Genomic DNA, 21,694 nt, shown 5'->3' on the forward strand with positions numbered 1-21,694 from the left:
TCCCATTTTAATGTCCAACAATAAATCGATGAATCAATAAATCAATCTGCAGATAAATCAGTGATTAATCGTATCAGCCCTAAAAATAATGCTACCAACTAAGACAAGTCTACTACATGTACTACTACTAATGCATGCATTACAGTTTGTGGCTCGGCACACTTGCTTATACTGCAGTTATGTTACAGTGACATGAAAAAAGGAGTCTTGCAGTTTTAGAGAAAACGTGCTTTCATTTTCACAGAAACTTCAAAATGACAAAGAAGAATGTTTGTTTGTTTGTTTTTAAAAAAAAAAACAAAAAAAAAAAACACTATCCTCCTAACTTCCTTTTCTTGTGTCCTTTTTCCTAGCCCTTTGTGATTTTCAGCACAAGGCTATTTTTGAGCTTGACCTAGATGGGTAGACCAGAGTGGATAACGGTATTTAGCCCAGCACAGAATGCTGGAGAGAGCTACAATTTGACCAGGCATTTCACTTTCTCACGTTAACAAACTTATGATAATCATCTATTACTTTAAAAAAACGAAAAAACAAAAGTTTTTTTCGTCATCTTACACAACCCCTTCCTCCACATTTGCCTCCTTCTCACTTTACACCCATTGCCAGTACATTAACATGCAGCATGATGTTATCTAACCAGTGTAATTTAATCTCTCTCTCTACTTTGTGTGGTTATCTAAAGGCTTGAGTGGTGTGGAAGATGTCCCCATTTTTCGGCATAAGCAGAGGCCTCCTTTAGCCATGTCCGAAGACCTGGAGGATGAATTGCTCCCCAGCACTACGGCCTCAAACTCGGGCAAAAATGCCAGCCTCGCCCCCTCAACAGTTGAAGAGACTCGGAAAGAAGAGGTAAAGTGTTACGATATTTTTTTACAGTATATACTATATTCCTGTCCATTGACAGGCACGCATACCATATCAAACTAAGATTTATCTAGGAGAATCTTTTTTGTCATTCTATAAATGTTACGGAAGAGAATACCCAAGAGTATAACACTGTGTGTGTGTGTGTGTGTGTGTGTGTTTTACTTTTTAAAATCTTTGAATTCTAGCTGCATTTGCTGTACGTCAGGCTGCTGAATGTGGTCACCTTATTTCCACCCAGACACTTTGTTTGCTGATCTCAGCTTCGCAAATTTCAGTTCCCTATCTCCTCCATTAAACCTGCCTTATCATCAGTTTAATCGCTTAAATGCTTCCTCGATGCCAGGGAAAGCCCCTGATTGATTGCAAACTCCTGTCTTCAGGATGTGGTAGTGGAAGAGAAGGCCAGGCCCATCCAGATTGTCCTGGCCAACGAGGAGGAGCACAGCTTTGAGCTGGACGCTGCAGCGCTGGAGAGGATCCTGCTGCAGGATCACGTCAAGGACCTGAATGTGGTGGTCGTGTCCGTGGCCGGGGCCTTCCGCAAGGGCAAGTCCTTCCTGCTGGACTTCATGCTGCGCTACATGCACAGCCAGGTGAGATAAATACTGTGTTCTTTTATACTGTTTCTGGACATACAAGGTGTTCGGTTCATACCTCGGTTCAGACATCACGGTTCGGTTCGATACAATGGAGGGAAAAGCATAAAAAAAAAATGCAGAAGACAAATTTTTTTTTTATTGTGCATGTCTCAGGCTGTACTATTTAGTGTCCTACAGTTTATCCCCTGAGCTAGCTGCAACAGCATTTAGTGTGTAAAGTAAGATGTAAACAGTAAACAAAGAGTACCCCACATCATCTCCAGACTCCATCTGTAACTTGTAAACGGGGGGGGGGGGTAAATACGATACTACACTTAATATTAAATTTAAATAATAATATATAATTAATAAATAACCAGCTTTTTAAAATAACAGTTGCAATGTGCAATATTAAACTCATTAAACTATTTAAAAAAATGTGCTATAACAATTTTACTGACATTGCTCCCATTTCCTCCGTGACACGCTCTCCAAAACAAACAGCTGTGAGATAACAGAGCTCAGCCCATAGCTTCACTCACTCAAGCAGATAGTATGCGTGAAATAAAAACAGGACACGTCATTTCACTGTGTGTAGTGTTAACTACGCTAACTAACCGTGTATTGGGAACCGCGTGTAGTGATTAAAACAAACCGACAATGGCTGTGTCTCAAAGACCGGGCAACAGCCGGGACGTTGAGAATCCACGCGCGAGAGGTGATGGATATTTCCAGTCACTTCGTCATGTATTCACTTCGTTGAAACAAGAGAAGAAAGCCTCACTGATGTGAAGAACAGGACAGAGATACATATATAAATGCTCTCTGCCTGCCATATGCCAACGCTCCGATAAGTCCACTCACCCCATCTCTGCCCGGGCATGCCCCAGCTGGCACGTTTGTTGACAAACTATGACGCGCACGCGACGGTGAAATGGCGATTTATCCCTTTAAATGTGAATAAATGACACTCACCGCCAGCAAATGCTCTTTCCTTTGTGATTGGTGGTATCTTTACAACTCGCCGTTACCTTGTTTCCTACAGACTGTTGATGCGACAGTACATTACAGCCACTCAAACAGGACAGAGTAACACGGCGGATTTTTTTTTTTTTTTGAAGACTTAAGTTAAGGTGGCATGCGTGTGTTGTTAAGGCGGCCACCTTAACTGCAAAGTGCTGCGGGAAACCCTGTTGGTACAGCTGGGTGATGCCGTTGGATATGCGTTAGCATGTTAGATGTATTTTCACTCACATACCCGACAACTGCTGAACAACGCCAACACACCAACAGTCCTCGTCTTATCCACCACTCTCTCACCTGTACTACTGTAACTGACCCGAAGACCGAAGTTTTCGAGGCCGGGAGGGCATGAGACGAGAAGGCATGACACGGGATGCTCCAGGCTTCATCCATACAGTCTTGAAGTTTTCCCAAACTTGCGATCTTAAAGAGGCCGGCGGGTCCTCTAACTGTTGTGGGTCGCCACCAGGGTGGGAAATTAACTTTTTTGCCCACCAGCCACAGTGGCTGGTGGATGCCCAATTTTACCAGCCACTTATATTTTTTACCAGCACTTTTTCCGGAATTCAAATTTATAAAAGAAAGTACACTAGCATATTTTGAATTCAATACATTATTTTTTATTATTAATACATATTTTATTAATAAAGGCAAATAAAACGTGATGTGAAAAAAAGCATGCGAGACCATGGTAAAATTTACTTTGGTCAGTTTGGTCATATTCTACAGTAATTGTAGGCCTACATGTTTAATGAACAAAATAATATTGACTCATCTCTCAGTAATATAGCATTAAACAGTCCCTCCAGGATTTCGCGGCCCAAAATGCCTGATTTTGCAGGAGCTTTTGTAAAAAATTGCGATATAAGTTGCGATGTCTTTTGTATTTTTGTTGCAATGAAGTTGCGAGAGAGTGAAAGTTGCTTTTTTGTGTAGTTCTTTAAAAAATAAAAAGGAAACTTATTTGGGGAGAATAAAATTACTCTAGGCTGAGTTTTCCTAGTAAACTTACCAAAAAGGCTCAGGATGCTGCAAATGTTGGTATAATATGAAAATGGCTGCTGGATTTAAGACAAAAAATAATAATTTTATAATAATTTATTGAATGAATCAAATATGACTATTTCTGTCAGTGGCTTGTTGATCTTTACATTGTTAGTTAATTTCCTAACCTGGCCTGGGACACATTCACAGGGTTTGATAAAGTACTTATTGGACTTTAACTTATCATTGCACTTACAATAACAAGCGTAGCTGTCCTCAATTTAGGTCATCCTGTACATCTCAGCTCCGGTTTTTCCTGCATCCACCGTGTGTGTGTGTGTGGGTGTGGGTGTGGGTGGGGTTTTGTGGGTGTGGGTGGGTGTGGGTGTGTGTGTCGTCAGTCGCGGGGGGAACTGAGCAGCAGAGAGCCGACAGGATTAGCACAGCAGCAGCTTTCAGCGACTGAAAAATCGTTACAGCGTACATTGATGTTACATACAGGTTGGCAGGACGGTCTGAAATGTTTTGCATGGTCTTTCGCTGTACTATTGTCAATGCGCCACTTGTTCGAAAAGTAGGTTACCTTCTATTTTTCTTTACGTCACCCTCAACAGTTTATACATTCATAGCTAATGCTGACTCCGCGGCGGGCCTCTTAACACCGGGGATATGTCGCCACATGTTTTTAACCGATAATTTTCGTTTGGTCTGTACCTCAGCTCAGCTACATGGTGTCATGGACTAGCGCTGAAAACTACTTGACAAAAAGTCTGAAGTTGACGGAAATATACGTAGTCAAAGCCCCGGCTGTGAACGGTTTCGTTTCCTATAACTTCTTCGCAATAAAAGTCCTCCGTTATTTTCAAGTACATCTCGCTGCAGTCTGCGGGAAGGCGGGGCTTGACATCAAGCCCCGCCCACATCCAAGTCAGTCATTTTTTTTTTTTTTTTTTTTGCTTACGTCATTCCCCATACGCTCTAACGGACCAAGACCGTTCTCTTAATACATCCATGACCAAGACAGCCTGGTAGAATTTTTTTACTATGAAGAAAATTATTTGGATAAATGACATGTTTTTTATTTTGAATCTTTTAATTTTATTTGAAAATTTTATATCTATAAATGTAAATGATCTGAAAGAAAACCGAATAGGCTAGTCACCAATTTAAAAATGACATGAAATTATATTTTAAAACCTTAAAAAAGGACTGACAAATAAGAAAGCCATCCGGACTCTGAACATTTACAATGCCTTACAACCTCTTTAATGTAAATTTAATGCGCCCCTTTTTCGTGTATGTATGTATGCATTTAATGTTTTCAATGTGTTTATGGATCTGTACTTGAATAATAAAGTTTTTTGAAGACAAGACAGCCTGGTAGCGAAGCTGATATAGCCTCTTGATTCACATTAGATAGAAACTGATGATTTAGGCTAAACAAACGATATTTCATGCAACAGTGAAGTTTTCATGTAGTTACTACTGATTTCTGATTTTGAAATGATATCCAAATTTGAAAAATGGGTCATTTTAAACCTTGTTAATATTGATGACAATGTGGTCAAACGGAAAACGAGCCATATTTCATTTAATTTAGCCCTCAAAAGTAGAATGGTGTGTTGTTTCGTTATGGACTTTCATATTAACAGCAAGAATTCAGTCACAACCAAATGTACAAAGGGGCGATTTTGCTTTAACAATTAACAGGTGAACCAGAAGCATACAGGTGAAACTCGAAAAATTAGAATATTGTGCAAAAGTTCATTTATTTCAGTAATTCAACTTAAAAGGTAAAACTAATTATATAGACTTATTACATGCAAAGCGAGATATTTCAAGCCTGTATTTGTTATCATTTTGATGACTATGGCTTACAGTTTATGAAAACCCTCAGAAAATTTGAATATCGTGAAAAGGTTCAATATTTTAGGCTCAAAGTGTCCCACTCTAATCAGCTAATTAATCCAAAACACCTGCAAAGGTTTCCTGAGCCTTTAAATGGTCTCTGTCTGGTTCAGTAGAACTCACAATCATGCCAGATCCTCCTCGGATATTACCTGCACAGTAACACACCTAATCTAAGTATTTCAAAAGGTCGAACACACATACAGATGTTTAGATACAGTAAAATCGCTACGTGATTACCGTTATATCCGAGGGTTGAAGTTGCATTTTAACGGGGCAGTGCAAGTTGCTGCTGTGGTTTAGCTGAAGCTAACGCAGCCTGAGCTTTCACGTTACAATATAAAAGGTGTTGACCGTTGACTTAACTAGCACGCAAACAGTTCATTTACATGTCTACGAGCATGTTAGCAAACTACACCAAAAGACAAATACTGAGGAATATTGATAGAAAGCAGGGGCAACTAGTAGGATACTTCCATACTTTTTAGCATTGGCTAATTAGCAACCTGCCTTCCATCAGATGTAGCTTCCGAGCTAGCTAGCAGTTAGCCCCAGAAGCTCATGAAAACAAGGCTTTCACCGGAGCAGTCTTACGTTATTTCCGAACCACTCTTTTCGTTTCAAAGTCGGAAATCAAATGAACGAAAAAGTACACGGACCCAATTACAGTTCACTGTTGTTGCATGAAATGTCGTTTGTGTTTAGCTTACATCAGTTTCTGTCATCTAATGTGAAACAAGAGGATATGAGGTTTGCTACCGTCTTGGTCCGTTCGAGCCATAGACTGTATGGTTCGAGCGTATGGGGAGACGACGTAGGTAAAAAAAAAAATGACTGACTTGGATGTGGGCGGGGCTTGATGTCAAGCCCCGCTTCCCGCAGACTGCAGCGAGATGCTCCTCGTTATTTTGGTATTTGAATGTTTTTTTTATGAAGCAGCAAAATCCGGAAATGTTGGGCATTCATTAGCAGTAACGTAACGCGACTCCTATAAGCATTGTGCATTGTTTCTTAGCAACAGCATTCTTTGACAAAAGCTGTCCAATCCGTTACAAGGAATGTTTTACAATCCACCCGCCACTGTGGCTGGTATACAAGGCAAAGTCACCCGCCACTTTGAAAAAGTACCCGCCATTGGCTGGTGGCGGGTGCTAATTTCCCACCCTGGTCGCCACCACTCGCCATACTCGTCCTTTAGTGCTGCCATCTCTCACTGGACCGTCAAACTGACAAAAAACTGCATGTAGGCGGAGCTCGGCTAGCTTCAGAGCTAAGGCGGGGCTACAGATTAGGTGTCCCTAGAACCCGCGTATCTAACAGTAGTTCCGCATTACATTAGTTCCACATTACATTAATTAATTTGCACGCAAGTTTTATTTATTTTTATATCGTGTAAATTCATGTCCCGAAACGAGACACCCATACCGTTTCGGTTCAATACGAATACATGTACCGTTCCACCCCTTTTATTTATTTTTATATATATTTATATATATATATATATATATATATATATATATATATATATATATATATATATATATATATATATATATATATATATATATTTTCTTGTGGAGATTAAAAAAAGTTATTCAAGTACTTAATACATGAAGTCAAGTGTTCCTTATGTAATGCTGCATCTTGTTTAGAAGTTTTATGACCTAAAATCCAAATCATGATTAATTGCACATTTTACCTCTAACGATAAATGAACGATAATTTAATTGAGGATCGGGGGGGGATTAAATTTGAACGGACACTGCGTTTTTTGTTTTTTTTTGTATAAAGTTTTAAAAAACGTCTTTTGCATGATAATGTAAATGGGCTATACAATCTATTTCTTAACTGCTAATAAACTTGTTAGTCCTAACTTTGAACCAGCAAGTTTCGTTTCGTTAAGTTTGTTTCGTGCTTGTGGAGAGCTACGTGACACATGAAACTATATCGATGAGGAGCAGCGGGTTAAATCGGCGGGTTAAATCGGCCGTCCGAGACACACAGCTGACAACCTGCAGGTGCAGGCGCTGGAGACAGGCTCTGTAATACACGCCGCGGGCCGCTGTGGACTTGTGTCAGTCCCGTAAGCGGTTTCAGGAAAGTGACTGCGTGTGTCCGACAATGCGCAAAACATCAACACCGGTTAATGATCGGTTAACATTTAATTTCATTGTTCTATTTTTTGGAAGGCTGTCTCCACTTACTAGCTAATTAATCAGCCTGAGTTAAACGCTAGCTATCAGTAAACAGAAGGTGGTGTCTGGTGTGTGCGCCTGTGTTTGTGCGTGTCGTCCCGCCCCCACATTTGGCGACTGGCGAGTGTTAACTTCGGACCCCGCACACGCGGTAGAATGTTTTTAAGGAGAAAGTAGGCCTATCAACAGAAATAAATTATCGTCGTGGGAAAAGTACGTCGATAACAGCTTCAGAATTTCGATGTCAATACATTTTCAATTAATCGTCCAGCCCTAATCTGGACAGAATAATATTTAACACCATGTGTGCACTTTCATTTTGAACACTGGGGCTAGTTTGAAATATAAATGGTAAAGTGAACTGATATTGTTACTGATTTTAAAAAGATATTTGTCTGTGATGTGTATGTGTCTTTTCACAGGCTGGAACTGGGTGGAGTTTGTTTCTTTTTTCACAGTCCACAATGGTGTACTTTGGTTTGTTTTGGATAACTTGTGCAATGATGTGGTTATTGGATATTCCTGTGATATTTATCATTTAACATAATTTCTTGATTAATCGAATATAAAAGGTCACAAAATGGTAAAAACAATTCCACCACAATTTCCCGATATATTAAATTTAAAATTAGAGAAGACTGAAGAACATATTAACATTGAAGAAGCAGGAACCAGTGAATTTTGACAGTTGCCTATTCATTTTCTGTCAATTGACTAATTAAAGAATCTATTATACTGTAGTTGTGATGCTTCTTGCCGATGCAGACATCTTTAAAAAGCACTGATTCTCTCACACCTGTTCTGATCTATTACTAAATACTACACTGTTTCTAAGGAGATAAATTTACTTTATATATTTATTTTGGCATGTCATTGTTGGTTTGGCATTTGTTCTGTAGCTGATAAATTCTTCTTTTATGAACATCAAAAGGGAGTAATCTGATCTGTTGAATAAATAAAGGCACAGATATTAAATTAATCAATTTAAAATAGGCCTGTGATGGACTTTACGTAGAAATGGCATATAATGATATCAGTTATCAACTGGTGCAGAGTGACGGTGAGCTCAAATAATTGGTTCACACTTGTTGTTGTGTTTACATGAGCTAAGTAAACATCAAACAGCTCATCCTTCCTCTGGGGCTTTAATATTGTGTAACATTCACAGTCGGTAGAGATTGTGAAAACAGGTGGGCTCGATGAACAAGTACAGCAGATGAGATTACAACCAGTACTGACATGTGTACCCGAATGTGACAAGCAAAAATAAAGTGCTTCCTGTTTGGTCTCCTACTGAGATACTTCCAAAACCAGGTGACTACGACATGCAGCAAGGCGCATGAATAAGGCAGGGTGGTTTAACTGGTCTCTAACTGGAACTTTTACCAGAAGTAGGTTTCATAATAAGAGTTTGAGAACTCAGGTTTATCAAGTTTTCGCCTTTCAGTCTAATACAGTTTAATTTCTCTGTGTGGTTACTGATCTTTTGAAATAATGTGTGTAAATATGAATAACACAAAATGGTACATTACATACCCAGACACATTTTCGAGCATGTCCATCCAACAACTGTGTGACTCGCTCTGACACACAACTAGTCCTTCAGAAGCAGCCAGGATCACCTTACACTCACTTGCACACACACTCTTAATACACACAACCCTAAAGACGGAGGAATTTTTTTCTCACAGCTGTTGGGCAGCATGAACGTGGGCATTCATGCAAGTCTGACTGGTTCTGCACATGTTCACATTTTTCCCCAAACACTGATGCTATTTGTTCAGACTGTGGTTCTTTATATTCAGTTACATGCAGAAGTTAATGTTATAAATATCATTTGTCACTGTCGTGTGCTTTATCTGGTTGGTATTATTATTATTATTATTATTATTATTATTATTATTGGACTGCAGGTATTTGGTGTTATCAAATGACAAATGACATCTTGCTCAGTCAAAAGATCCTGGTGAGGCATTCAGGACAGATGCCATGTTGTAGAAACCAAGAAATCAGTGTCTGTGCATACTTTGCCTTGCAAATGAGGTATTTGCTTGTGAAGCTTGTTTATACATTTCCTATTTGTGGTCAGTGGATCGCCTCACTTAACCGCCGGAAATAAAAACAAGGGCACAATGTGTTGCTTCAATTTGACCTTTTTGTACTCTGACAAAAAAAACATTAAATCCTTTGCTATGGTTTTGAGTCTCAAATTGTGCTGCAGTGCCACTAGTCTTGTCATCGTGGGAGTCACATTTCATTCAGTGTGTCCCAGAGTGATCTGTACTCAAGTTCAACAAACATCAACATTGTACTGGTAGATTACATGTTAGTTATATAAGGCTCATCCAAATGTAGCCTGGTGGTGGTGTTGGATTATAGTCTACCCGGTCACCAAAATCAGTGCATTTTGTCTATTAGATGTGTGCATGTACAAATCAAATTTCATATTAATTTGGACAAGGGGTTTGGAAATACTGTGGTGTCAGGTCTTAAGTAAAACAATAAAAAATAAAATAAAGCATGACTCTATAATGCAATACTTACACCACATCTCCTCTTGAGGTGGTAATATGAGCTAAATGCTGGTGGACTTCAGTCTATTGACCTGTTCCTCTCCTCCCTCTTTCTCTCGTACCATTATCTCTCTACCTCCTCCCCACAATCTCTGTCTTCGCTTTCCCTCACACGTTCCCTCATCTTTCCTCTTAAATCTGTGTGGATTTTCCCCTATTTTTCCTGTCCCAACCAATCTTCATCGCTTCTATTTCTCTTTCCTCTTACTGTCTCTTCCCCCTTTACCTCTGCAACAGGGCAAGCCGTGGATGGGAGGGGATGATGAGCCCCTGACAGGGTTTACCTGGAGGGGAGGCTGCGAAAGGGAGACCACGGGAATTCAGATCTGGAGCGAAGTCTTTGTGGTCGACAAGCCTGATGGCAGCAAGGTACACAGTTATCAAACAAACGATATGAGAAGTCCTTTTATGAGCTTCATGAAAAAATGTCACAGGTTGGCAGCACATTCCGATTGTTGCATCTCGTCTCAACAGGTTGCGGTGCTCCTCGTTGACACTCAGGGAGCGTTTGACAGCCAGTCCACCATAAAGGACTGTGCTACTGTGTTCGCCCTCAGCACAATGACCAGCTCTGTACAGGTGGGACTTTAAATGATGTCTTGTCTGGTAGAAAATATGCTGTTGCTTTTCTTTCTCACAAAATGTCAACATTTATGTCTCATGTTGTTTCTTGGATTCCAGGTGTACAATCTGTCCCAGAACATACAGGAGGATGACCTGCAGCATTTGCAGGTCGGTGTCATGTCTTCCTCTCCTCCCAGGAGAAAGTGGCACCAAAGTTACAGTAACTCCTGTTTTCTGGTCATAATTCTTTTTCTCTCATATGTAGCTCTTCACAGAATATGGCCGGCTGGCAATGGAAGAGATCTACCTGAAACCTTTCCAGGTACTGACTGCTTCTGTTGACTGTGTACATGCATGTAGTCCTAATGAATAAATCCCATGCACCATTAGGCATGCACCTTGTCCAGAAAATCTACCTACAGTGTACAATATGTGTCATGTATTTTTATAATGGTAATATTTATTATAATGAACCCTGTAACTGAAAACGGGAAAGGTATGGACAATAAGAGTCAAAAAGTATAATATTGTATTAATATTGATCACTTTATGATTTATGGGAACAATATATCTGTAATTTGTCTCTGTGATGTTGGTGGTGTGTTTCAGTCCTTGATGTTTCTGATTCGGGACTGGAGTTATCCTTATGAACACGACTACGGGCTGGAAGGAGGCAACAACTTCCTAAACAAAAGACTACAGGTGAGAATTTTATTTAAATAAAGTTGAAAATGCACTTTTGTTGTTTTTTTTGTCGCGGCAGAAAATATTTTTCGACCCTGATATTTCTACACATTTTTGAAGATATTTATGCAGCAGGTCACACACACTCACTGCTCCTGTCGAACACACCACACCTCGTTTCAAAGAGCGCCGACATACTTGATGTCATCGTCTGTTCAGGTGTGCGCAAATTTGCTTAGTGCGAGACGTGTGTGTGTGTGTGTGTGTGTGTGTGTGTATACACATTTCACGCATCAGTTTACCACGAGAAGTGGCACACACTTTCACTGTGAGAGTAAATAGTTGTCTGCTGACTCAGGTGAAACAGAACCAACACGAAGAGCTGCAGAATGTCAGGAAGCACATCCACTCCTGCTTCTCCAACATCGGCTGCTTCCTGCTGCCACATCCAGGCCTCAAGGTGGCCACCAACCCCTACTTTGACGGCAGGCTGAAAGGTGAGAAAACAGGACCATGCACGAATAATGGAAGAGTTGTAGCCAAAGCGTGCTGGAATGAAATGTCTGAAATGTTTCCGAGGATCATCAAGGTGTGTGTTTGTGTGTTTCAGACATCGATGATGATTTTAAGAGGGCGCTGGCCAAACTGGTGCCTCTCCTCCTGGCCCCAGACCGACTGGTGGAGAAGGAGATCGGAGGGAACAAAGTCACCTGCAGAGATCTCCTGGAGTACTTCAAGGTCCTGCAGGATTTTATTAAAGTCCAGTAGTTTCACACTTATCGGTCATAGGTCGATAAACAAAGCCTCAAATTATACACTCTGCCGCCTAGTCTGCAAAAGCTTTAGGGTGAATAAACGACACAAAATGTTTTGGGTTTTTAGCCACAGTAGACATGTACATGTATGAATGGTGGTTGTTTTTTAAACACCACCTATGTGCAATATGTCCCCGAAAGTGAGTCGTAAAAAAAGTTCTTACCAGGCTGTTAAATTCCTTTGTGAGCTGCCAGAATATTAACATTGTACAGGAAACACTGGTGTGATAATCTGTATTATTGTACATTCCTGCAGGCTTACATAAAGATCTACCAAGGGGAGGAACTGCCTCACCCAAAGTCCATGCTGCAGGTCAGTTACTGTCTCAGGGATCTTAAGTATGGGTCACACATTTCAGGTTTTATCTTGAATCTCATTGTTTTCTCCTGTTTGTCAGGCGACCGCAGAAGCCAACAACTTGACTGCTGTGGCAGGAGCCAAAGACATGTACGGCAAGAAAATGGAGCTGGTAAGGACACGTTTGTCTTTCACCGTCATTGTGAAGCACAATCATTTCAATAACCCAAAGGTTGCCAAAGACAACCAGGTGTCATTGAGGGAGAGCAGGGTGTAGCTGTGGTCTGAATTTGATATTGTTCACAGGAAGCTAGCAGCACACTCATCAGAATTGTTCAAATCACATCATATCTAATAAAAATCCTGTAAAGTGGGGCCTAGTGAATATCTAGCTGGAGTTCCTTTGAGTCTTCATCTCTTCTGTCAGTCAAACTTTCTTCCTGTCACTTTCAGGTCTGCGGTGGGGACAAGCCATACATTGCTCCGGCCGACCTGGAGCGCTTCCACGAGGAGTTTCGCGAGCACTCAGTGCATTACTTCCGCTCCGTGAAGAAAATGGGCGGCGAGGAGTTCTGCCAGCGCTACCAGAGCCAGCTGGAGTCCGAGCTGGACGAGACCTACACCAACTTCTCCAAGCACAACGACGGCAAAAACATCTTCTACACGGCACGCACGCCTGCCACGCTTTTCGCAGTCATGTTTGCCACCTACGTGGTGTCCGGCGTGACGGGCTTCATCGGGCTGAGCACCTTAGCAGTGCTGTCTAACCTGGTCATGGGCGTGGCGCTGCTTTCGCTCTGCGCCTGGGCGTATGTGAAGTATTCTGGAGAGTTTCGGGAGTTGGGAACGATGATAGATCTGGTGGCCGAGACACTCTGGGAACAGGTGGGTCGTCGTGTGTGTGTGTACAGTATGTGTGTGTTTGTCCTGGTTAATCTACACGCTGAGAACAGATATTGCGTAGCAGGAAATAGGTTTATTTTAAAGATTTGGCTTATTTTGAATTGGCTTAAGGGTAACACTTTCAACAATTAGATGGCTACATTTGTAATAGCTGTTATGGCATTTAAGTACTAAGCTTGAGTGATATCAACTACCTTAAGCTAGAACACTTTAGGTTTTTCAACAGAAAAAGGTCTGGAAACTAGAAATGTGTCAGATACTAATGCAGATATAACCTCATCAAATGTAGTTTACTGTAGTTTTCCATATTAGTTTGATTGGTGTTGCTTTTTTATTTTTTTTTATTTCTAGGTGTTTTTAAAAGCCAGAGAAACAAGATCCATCAGTTTTTATTTCCTTCTGTTCACTGCATGTTTATGATTGCATTCACATGCTATCATCCATCTCACACACTCTTAATCACTTTTCAGTGCCTCCCTCTCTCTCCCCCCCACTCTGAAACTTAATCAGCCCCTACTTTTATTCGCTTTCATTCTTCCGTCAGTTATTGGCCTGCAGACTCGGCACTCAGGAGCACAAATATGAAGTCAGAGGGTGTTTCTGTGTTCCTTATCTATGTTTCATGAATGTTTGGGATTCACCACAAACGCAGCCCTCGTGTCTCCTCTGACGTCTCCTTCCTTCCTCTGCTTTTGTGTCTCTTCCTCCCTCCCTGCTTTACAGAAGACGGTCAGAAAGGTGAGCGGTGTCGGTTCCCATTTCTCTGATCTTCTGCCTGCCTGCCGTATTTCCTTTCCTTTTACTTTCTCCACCTCCTGCTACCAGTCTCCCTGTATTCTTTTCATTTGTTTGGTTCAACATCTACCAAGTTTCCTCAGGCTTTAATCTCTCCTTATCTTTTTGTTACTTTTTTTTAATTTATTAAAAATTTTTTTTTTTTTTTAATTTCTGCTTAATCTCTTCCCCAAATGTCTGGATACATCTTTCTCATCTTTTATCCCTCCTGCTCCAGTGTCTGTCTTGCTGTCAGTCTTGTTTCTTGTTTTAACTCTCCCGTTCGTCCCTGCTGTCCTCTCAGGTGTTTTCCAAACTTTTGGAGCCTGTCAGGAGCCGCCTGGCTTGGCCCGTCTCTCTCCTCCCTTCATTCCCACCAGGAGCGATGCTGGGACTCCAAGCTCTGTCTCCTCTCAACAACAACAACAACAACTACAAGAAGATGAACTAGCTACTGGCCAGATTTACAGACTGTTAAACTTCCTTCTCATATCCAAACTTCCTTTGCTGGCTTCTTTTATTGTTACCGTTGAGTCCAGTGGTGCTGGATTCTTATACTTTAACCCCTGGACACCCTCTGAACACTGGCAGGCCAGGCTCATCTCAGGATCTCATGGACGCCTGCCCAAATGGTTTTTAATCATCTTGGATGGCTGATTTCTTTTTCCTTTAATGTTTTCTTTTTCAGTTGAAGCGGTTTTGTTAAGTTGTGTTGTGAATCTTGGGTTTTGTTTCTGTGGTCGCCATTCTGGAGACTACATCCTGTTTTTGTTTCTTCATTTTACCTTAAACATTTTTCTTCCCTAACCTACTTTCTTTGTTTCTTTGTTCCCTTTTTATATATGGTATACAGTATGTTTTTTGAGACAAGTTAACTTGATTTGTTCTCACACAAAATCCTCTTTTTTTCTCCCCTCTCCCGCAGGTTTTGAAGCCACTAAGTGAACATTATATGGAAGACAACGTCAGACAGACGGTGGTAAACTCCCTCAAAGCCAGCTTGACAGAGCAGAGCTCACAGCACACCAAGTTAAAGACTCACTGACGCTCTCCCTCCTCCTCTCCCCCGTCATGTTCATCACCCTCCTGCCCACTCGCTCAATGTGTTCAATCCTAGAACAGTGAAACTAGTTCAACACCAAAGCTGACCCTCTTTTATCCCCCTCCAAATGTCCATCATCACATCACTGCCCCCCCCCCCCCTTTCCACATTTGCTGTTGCGGACCTGTAGGCTTGCCGTCTGCCCTGCTCTTCGTCGCCCCCTAGTGCCTCAGAGCGGAAACTGCAGCTTCGTGAGAGGACCGAGCAGACGAGCCGGTGGCGAACGCCTCTTGCCAAAACGGGACCTAAAGGACTGTCATCTTCTCCAGTGTGCCATGCTGTGATAGATGTGTCTTGTGTTGTACACACACACACACACACACACACACACACACACACACACACACACACACACACACACACACACACACACACACACACACACACGCTGGTAGCAGACTGCACTTGCTTCAGGATTGAGCTGTAATTCAGGGAAAACTGACACCGCCGTAGGCAACTGTTGTCAACAATGGATGCAAACTGAAAACACTTTTCTGTGCATTAATCGTTTTGTCTTACAGGCCAGAGCTCAGTTTACTTTCTCTTCAGCCGGTTTATTAACGTTTCCTACAAGCACAAGTGATAATCGACTAATAATGAGGTGATTTGTTGTGCTCGTGTCTTTTGTTATTTCAGTAAAATCAGGAATACGATGTTATTGATTCTACTGAAGTGGGAGTAAATCGAAAACCCCGTCATGGACAAGCTGGACAAGCTCTTCTTCTACAAATCGGAACTGAACTGGAAATGAATCCAAACTGTGTTTTTCCTTCTTCTGACACCACTAGTTCACCTGGCTGTCTCCCACTCATTTAGTTTCTCACACTAAGTTTGGAAGGTGCGTTAACCAGGTGGCATATAATCAAACTCTGGGCTCAGGTTGCTTCTACACATCTGTACGTCTTTTTGTCTTTCCCTTTTTAATATTTTGTGATTGTAATCCTGAAGAGAACTGTAGGAAGCCTCGAGCCTCTCAGCTGATTTTTGACATGTTTTTAATTTTAGGACTGACGTGTTTTATCTGGCCTTTGGCGTCTCGTAGCGGACCTGCCAGTGTTTGGCCCTCTGCATGCTGTTAAGAGCTACTGCGTTGTAGCATTAAGCTAGCTAAGAACCTTTTAGAGTCCAGGCGTCTGTAGTCAGGTCGCCGGGGAGGACTGTCTTGTCATTTTGAACCATTTTCTCTTCCGCCGCCTTTCATGAAGGCCACACTACCCCTGGATGTTTCCCCTCATATTTTTAAGTCCTCGATTCTTTCCTTTCAGAGCCTTCTTTCGCTTTTGGGGAGTTAGAGATACAGGTTTTTGTTAAGCTTAAACTCCTATTACACCTTTTAGGAATAGTTTGACATTTTGGAAAATATGCCTTTCTTGAGTAAGTGTTGGTGGTGCCACTCATAGAAACGACAGCAGTATAAATCTTTAACTCTCAGCAAAACTGTGAATAAGCAAATCTCCCCAAACTGTTTCTTTAACTGACCAGAAATGATTGTATCTACTGCCTTTTTGCCCCTCCTCCTCTAGAGTTGGATACATCTAAATCACTGTTGACCATTTCTCTGTCAGAGCTGGGCCTCCCGAAAGCAGCTTGATAAAATGTGGTTACTCCATAATAGAGACCTGACGTAATGTTATTAAATCGATTGAAACCTGACCCCCCCCCCCTTTATATTTCTCACAGCTGCTCTTCTGTCTGAGCTCTTTATTGATTCCATCCACATTTCTCACCTCAATCGCCAGTCTCGTACTGTACAGCCTCTCTCGCTCTCTCTCTCTCTCTCTGTCTTTCTGTGTTCACATATTACAAACCGGGCATGTATGTTGGATTAAATATTTAAATAAACTTTGTATACATTTTATAGTGAATCAGTTGACAATGGCTGTTTGTTTTTTGATCAACTTAACAGTCTGTGGTTTGTTTAAGAATAAGTTGCTGCTTTAGGGTTTACACTAGTTTATCTGCTTTTCATGAGGACGGACGTGAATAGAAATGTGTGAATATTTGGTTTCTGATAGGAAAATCATTTGATTGTGACGAGTGGGTTGGAGACTGTCTGCCCTTTAAAGATATCTCCGGTAATTTATTTTTGAATAAAATGTTTACCTTAAGAATAAATCCTCAATTCAATTATTTTGGCTCCTTTTCGTCTGTTCTTTTAGAGAATTGTTTACTGGAAAAGACTATTAAAGGTGCTGTAGGTAGGATTGCTAAGATCCAGCTGCATTTCTTGTATGAAAGGTGCTATACAAATAGTTATATAAGCGGTTATTCCGTTCAGGTTGCTTATAGCTGTAACCACCATTCAGGGAAGTGTAGCCTGAAAGAAATCACTGGAGGCTGCTAAGGTTAAGTAAACTGGGGGTAAGTGTTAATGCAGTTAACTTAGGTTTATTTTAAGAAATGTGTTGAAGCAATGGAGAAAAACTGTAATGGGAAATCTGTTTTATACTTAGTTTTTATATTTATTTATTTATTGTTGAGTTAGTCTTACATTTCAGAGCAGTAAGTAGTGCTTTCCCTGAGTGAAGACTTGCCTAATCAACGGCCTCATTTCATAACGGGTCACTGAGAAGTTGCCAAGAAATGCTGCATTTTTCTGTGACGAACACGGAGGCGTATTCTCATTGACTGCATTATTCAGTCACATGCAGACGCAGCACAAGGGAAAGATCAGCGGGTATTATCAACTGAGAAACGCAGCCAGTTTATACTGTACATTCAAGTGAATTAAGTAAAGAGCCATTTGTGTCCAGAGGTTTTATAAATAACAGAATTTCTTCATTACTAGATCATCTGAGTGGTGATGGCGCAGTGGATGACACATGGTGGGGGAGATCTGGGTTCAATTCTCACTGTGATACATCTACCAATGTGTCCCTGAGCAAGACACTTAACCCATAGTTGCTCCAGAGGCGTGCATCCTCTTGACATATGTAGCAATTGTAAGTCACTTTGGATAAAAGCGTCAGCTAAATGACATTTAATGTAATGTAATCTCTAACCTAATCAGCTGCTGAAATGTCAAGCAGTGCGTTTCCACAAATGACCAACAGGAGGAGCCAGATTCTTAAAAATACAGTTTTATTTTATCACAGAACGGTTTGAAGCTGCAATATAAGTAACTTTTTAATGGTCCATGACTCCCATACCAACCAAACACTAAGTATGGAAGAACAGACCAATGTGCTTTTAAAAAAACAGGCAGTTAGGATCTATACAGCTTGCATTATGAGTAATATTTGGACAATTAAAGCAGACTTATAAAAAAAAAAAGCATCCAAAAGGCCACAAAAATATAACACTGACGGGCACGAGGCCTTTTACCTCCTCATTCATAACACCACCAACTCAGCGAGAGCCAAGTCGTAAAGTTTAAAAAACAATCTAAAAACTATTTTGGATACAAAACTTATCTATGAAAACATGTTTAAATGAGAAATGTCACAGGCTCATGAAGGCGAAAGAATGAGATTTAAAAAAAACAAAAAAAAAACATCACTGGCTGTATATTTTCTTTTTGCTGCGTTCAAAAATACATTGTGGCAAAATATGTTTATCAGGAAGACACAGTAACAGTAAAAACTTCAACATGTGGGCTGACAAATCTAGACAGAAAACGTGACCTCTGTGTTTTCTGACAAACCAAATAGACCCACACTGGTACTTCATCTATAACTAAAAAACAAACACTACTCTCTAAGACAACGAATATTCAGCAGATTGATTGAAACATGGTCTTTAGGATTTAGTCCAGCCTTACATTCTTTGAGAATTTACTCATTTGTTATGAGGAAGTTTAAAAATACAAGTGACCCAAATCGACAAGTAGAACGAGGGAGCGAAGCGGTTTACACAAGGCACATTTATAATTAGCCGTTGGATGGATAATGGTAATCTCCCTTCAAAATTCATCATTTTCCCATGTTGTCTATGTATTTGGCTTGATCAAAGTTAAAAAGCTGCACCAGTCCAGAGTGAAGTCATAAAAAAAAAAAGTCACATTGAGATCAGTTTACAAACTGATAGATTCTGCTGTTTGGCTCATCCAAATAAAACGGTAAATTTTAATCCAAGAGCCTCATTAATAAAAATGTGTTGAGACTTAATGTACACACCATCATAACTTCATAGGATTTCTAAAGAAAGTAAAAGAAATGTATTACTTTACAAGCCATTTTATCACAATAACTTTTTATGAATGAGGCTCGAGGATACTCTGTGTACAGGACGTCTTCATTAACACTGGGCTCAGGATTCGGGATATCCGGGGAAACTTAAAACACATCTTGAAAAATTTCTGCTGTCATGACGAGTCACTTGTTGAGTTACACTATGAACTCTTCAATTCCATCACAGAGAAACAACCCGTTTGATCAATGGCATCGAGAGAACTAATATTCACTTAACATGTTTCAGCTTATATTGTTGCCGAGATGTCTGGATGAGACAAGTCTCTACCGTCTATCTTCAGAAGACTGAGGTCCTCTAGTCTTCTAATCTGTCATGCTGTCTCCACTCAGTCGCGGAGATTGTTGTAGAGAAGCATGGCTCTCCCATGACGGGTAAAGATGGGGAGAGTGTTTGAGGGCGGGGTGGTCTAATCTAAGTCTACAACTACTGAAGGTTTGACTGGAGATCTTTTAGATCATGGCCCGGAAAGCAAATGAGACTGCAGCGCCCAGCGCCAAGCCGAGGGACAAGAAGAAGGCCATGATGGCCCCGGCCGTCTCCGCCTCATGCTGGGAGACCTTCCTGTACAGAGACAACAGAGGGACAACATTCATTAGGAAGGAGTGAGTTCACCATGGAACACAATTATGTTAGATATGGCATCACTTAAAGGAATAGTTCAACATTATATTATTATACACTTTCTTTCCATGAATTAGATGAAAAGAGGCAGTCACTAATGTACATTGTTCGATTCAAGGTTGTGTGGGGGCTTTTAGGGTTTCTTTTATATATTTTTTAATATGCTTTATGTATTTTATAATGTCCAAGTCTTTGTGTGTTGTGTTTTATCTGGGTGAAAGACGAACGTCTACTTTGGGGTGTTAAAAGTTGACCACTCATGTCTGTACGGAAAGTATGGTGCAGCCCAGAGTGGGTTAGCTTAGCTTAGTGCAAGACTATGCATCATGTTCATTTTGAGTGTTAAAGGTGCTGGTGGGCGTGCCTTTGAGCTTTGAAGAGAGCCAGACTAGCTTTATCCCCTTGCTTCCAGTCTTTATGCTAAACTAATAGAGTCTGGGCTCCAGTCCAATACTTAAAAGACTACTGTACCGTAATGTTAAAGGAACACGCCGACTTATTGGGACTTTAGCTTATTCACCGTAACCCCCAGAGTTAGACAAGTCGATACATACCCTTCTCATCTCCATGCGTGTTGTAACTCTGTCTGATGCCCCCACCGCTAGCCTGGTTAGCACAGATCCTGAAGGTAACTGGTTCCAACTAGCCTACTGCTCCCAATAAGTGACAAAATAACGCCAACATGTTCCCATTTACACATTGTGATTTGTATAGTCACAGCGTGTACAAATAACAAGGTCACATGAGACACAGCCATCTTCTAACCGTATACAAACTGGGAACTATATTCTCAGAAAGGCGAAGCACTGCTACTTCTGCTACTTGGGCGGAGTGATTTGCTAGCAGCACCTGAAGCCCTGTGGTGAGGAGCAGAGAGTTCGCCTGGAGTTCGCTCAGAGTTGGAGTAATAGAGTCAACAATTACTAGATAGTAAAAGCATAGTGACCGTGTTATTTGTACACCCTGTGACTATACAAATCACAACATGTAAACAGGAACATGTTGCCGTTATTTTGTCACTTATTGGGAGCAGTAGGCTATTTGGAACCGATTACCTCCAGGATCTGTGCTAGGCTAAGCTAGCGCTGTGGGCGTCAGACAGAGTTACAACACGCACGGAGATGAGAAGGGTATGTATGGACTTAACTCTGGGGGTTACGGTGAATAAGCTAAAGTCCCAATAAGTCGGCGTGTCTCACTGATGTTTGTTTGACTGCCGATGTTAGCTAGCAGCGTTAGCGCGCTAACATTAGCTCTGCTAGCTAGCGCATGGCAATCATGTCCGATGGCAGACAGAATTGCAAAATAAAAAGCAATCCAACAGCACATTATACAATGTAAACAAAGACACATTTTCTTGCGGCGGCCTTTATAAAATGAGCAGTGGTGAAAGTTATTATAGTCTATCATGTTATGGGATTACTGTCTTAAGCTGTCCTGTCAAATAAAGGCCTAAAATGCCCAAAAAAGAATCTTAAAAAAAAGACTCCTCCTCCGATCTAGCACTGCACTTCTGTAACATTATAACATGTTTTTTTGTTTCACATTTTTCTTCCTTGACAAAAAAAACATGTGCCTACATCACCCACAATGCACTTCCAATGCACCCCA

General features: G+C 41.0%; 2 protein-coding genes across 6 annotated transcripts in view; one reads left to right on the top strand and one right to left on the bottom strand.

Annotated features, from left to right (window-relative positions):
- LOC116056364 (atlastin-2-like) overlaps nucleotides 1–17,400 on the top strand; it is a 25,067-nt gene extending 7,667 nt beyond the window's left edge. Inside the window, exons 2-16 of one of the 2 annotated variants that reach the window (XM_035992211.1) lie at nucleotides 686–852; nucleotides 1,251–1,463; nucleotides 10,369–10,500; nucleotides 10,606–10,710; nucleotides 10,813–10,863; nucleotides 10,961–11,017; nucleotides 11,305–11,397; nucleotides 11,738–11,876; nucleotides 11,990–12,117; nucleotides 12,451–12,507; nucleotides 12,593–12,664; nucleotides 12,946–13,377; nucleotides 14,119–14,133; nucleotides 14,474–14,801; nucleotides 15,095–17,400. In XM_035992211.1, the coding sequence (XP_035848104.1) occupies nucleotides 686–852; nucleotides 1,251–1,463; nucleotides 10,369–10,500; nucleotides 10,606–10,710; nucleotides 10,813–10,863; nucleotides 10,961–11,017; nucleotides 11,305–11,397; nucleotides 11,738–11,876; nucleotides 11,990–12,117; nucleotides 12,451–12,507; nucleotides 12,593–12,664; nucleotides 12,946–13,377; nucleotides 14,119–14,133; nucleotides 14,474–14,620 (1,808 nt within the window). In that variant the 3' untranslated portion in view covers nucleotides 14,621–14,801; nucleotides 15,095–17,400. The remainder of the gene's footprint in view (nucleotides 1–685; nucleotides 853–1,250; nucleotides 1,464–10,368; nucleotides 10,501–10,605; nucleotides 10,711–10,812; nucleotides 10,864–10,960; nucleotides 11,018–11,304; nucleotides 11,398–11,737; nucleotides 11,877–11,989; nucleotides 12,118–12,450; nucleotides 12,508–12,592; nucleotides 12,665–12,945; nucleotides 13,378–14,118; nucleotides 14,134–14,473; nucleotides 14,802–15,094) is intronic. The other variant, XM_031308555.2, reaches the window with a different exon arrangement.
- Nucleotides 17,401–18,335: 935 nt separating this feature from the next.
- LOC116056380 (equilibrative nucleoside transporter 1-like) overlaps nucleotides 18,336–21,694 on the bottom strand; it is a 47,513-nt gene continuing 44,154 nt past the window's right edge. For all 4 annotated transcript variants that reach the window (XM_035992305.1, XM_035992303.1, XM_035992302.1 and 1 more), the window contains exon 13: nucleotides 18,336–20,023. In XM_035992305.1, coding sequence (XP_035848198.1) covers nucleotides 19,912–20,023 — 112 coding nt within the window. In that variant the 3' untranslated portion in view covers nucleotides 18,336–19,911. The remainder of the gene's footprint in view (nucleotides 20,024–21,694) is intronic.

Source organism: Sander lucioperca, chromosome 15, assembly GCF_008315115.2.
Source record: "Sander lucioperca isolate FBNREF2018 chromosome 15, SLUC_FBN_1.2, whole genome shotgun sequence".
In the NCBI taxonomy this organism is placed as follows: Eukaryota; Metazoa; Chordata; class Actinopteri; order Perciformes; family Percidae; genus Sander; species Sander lucioperca.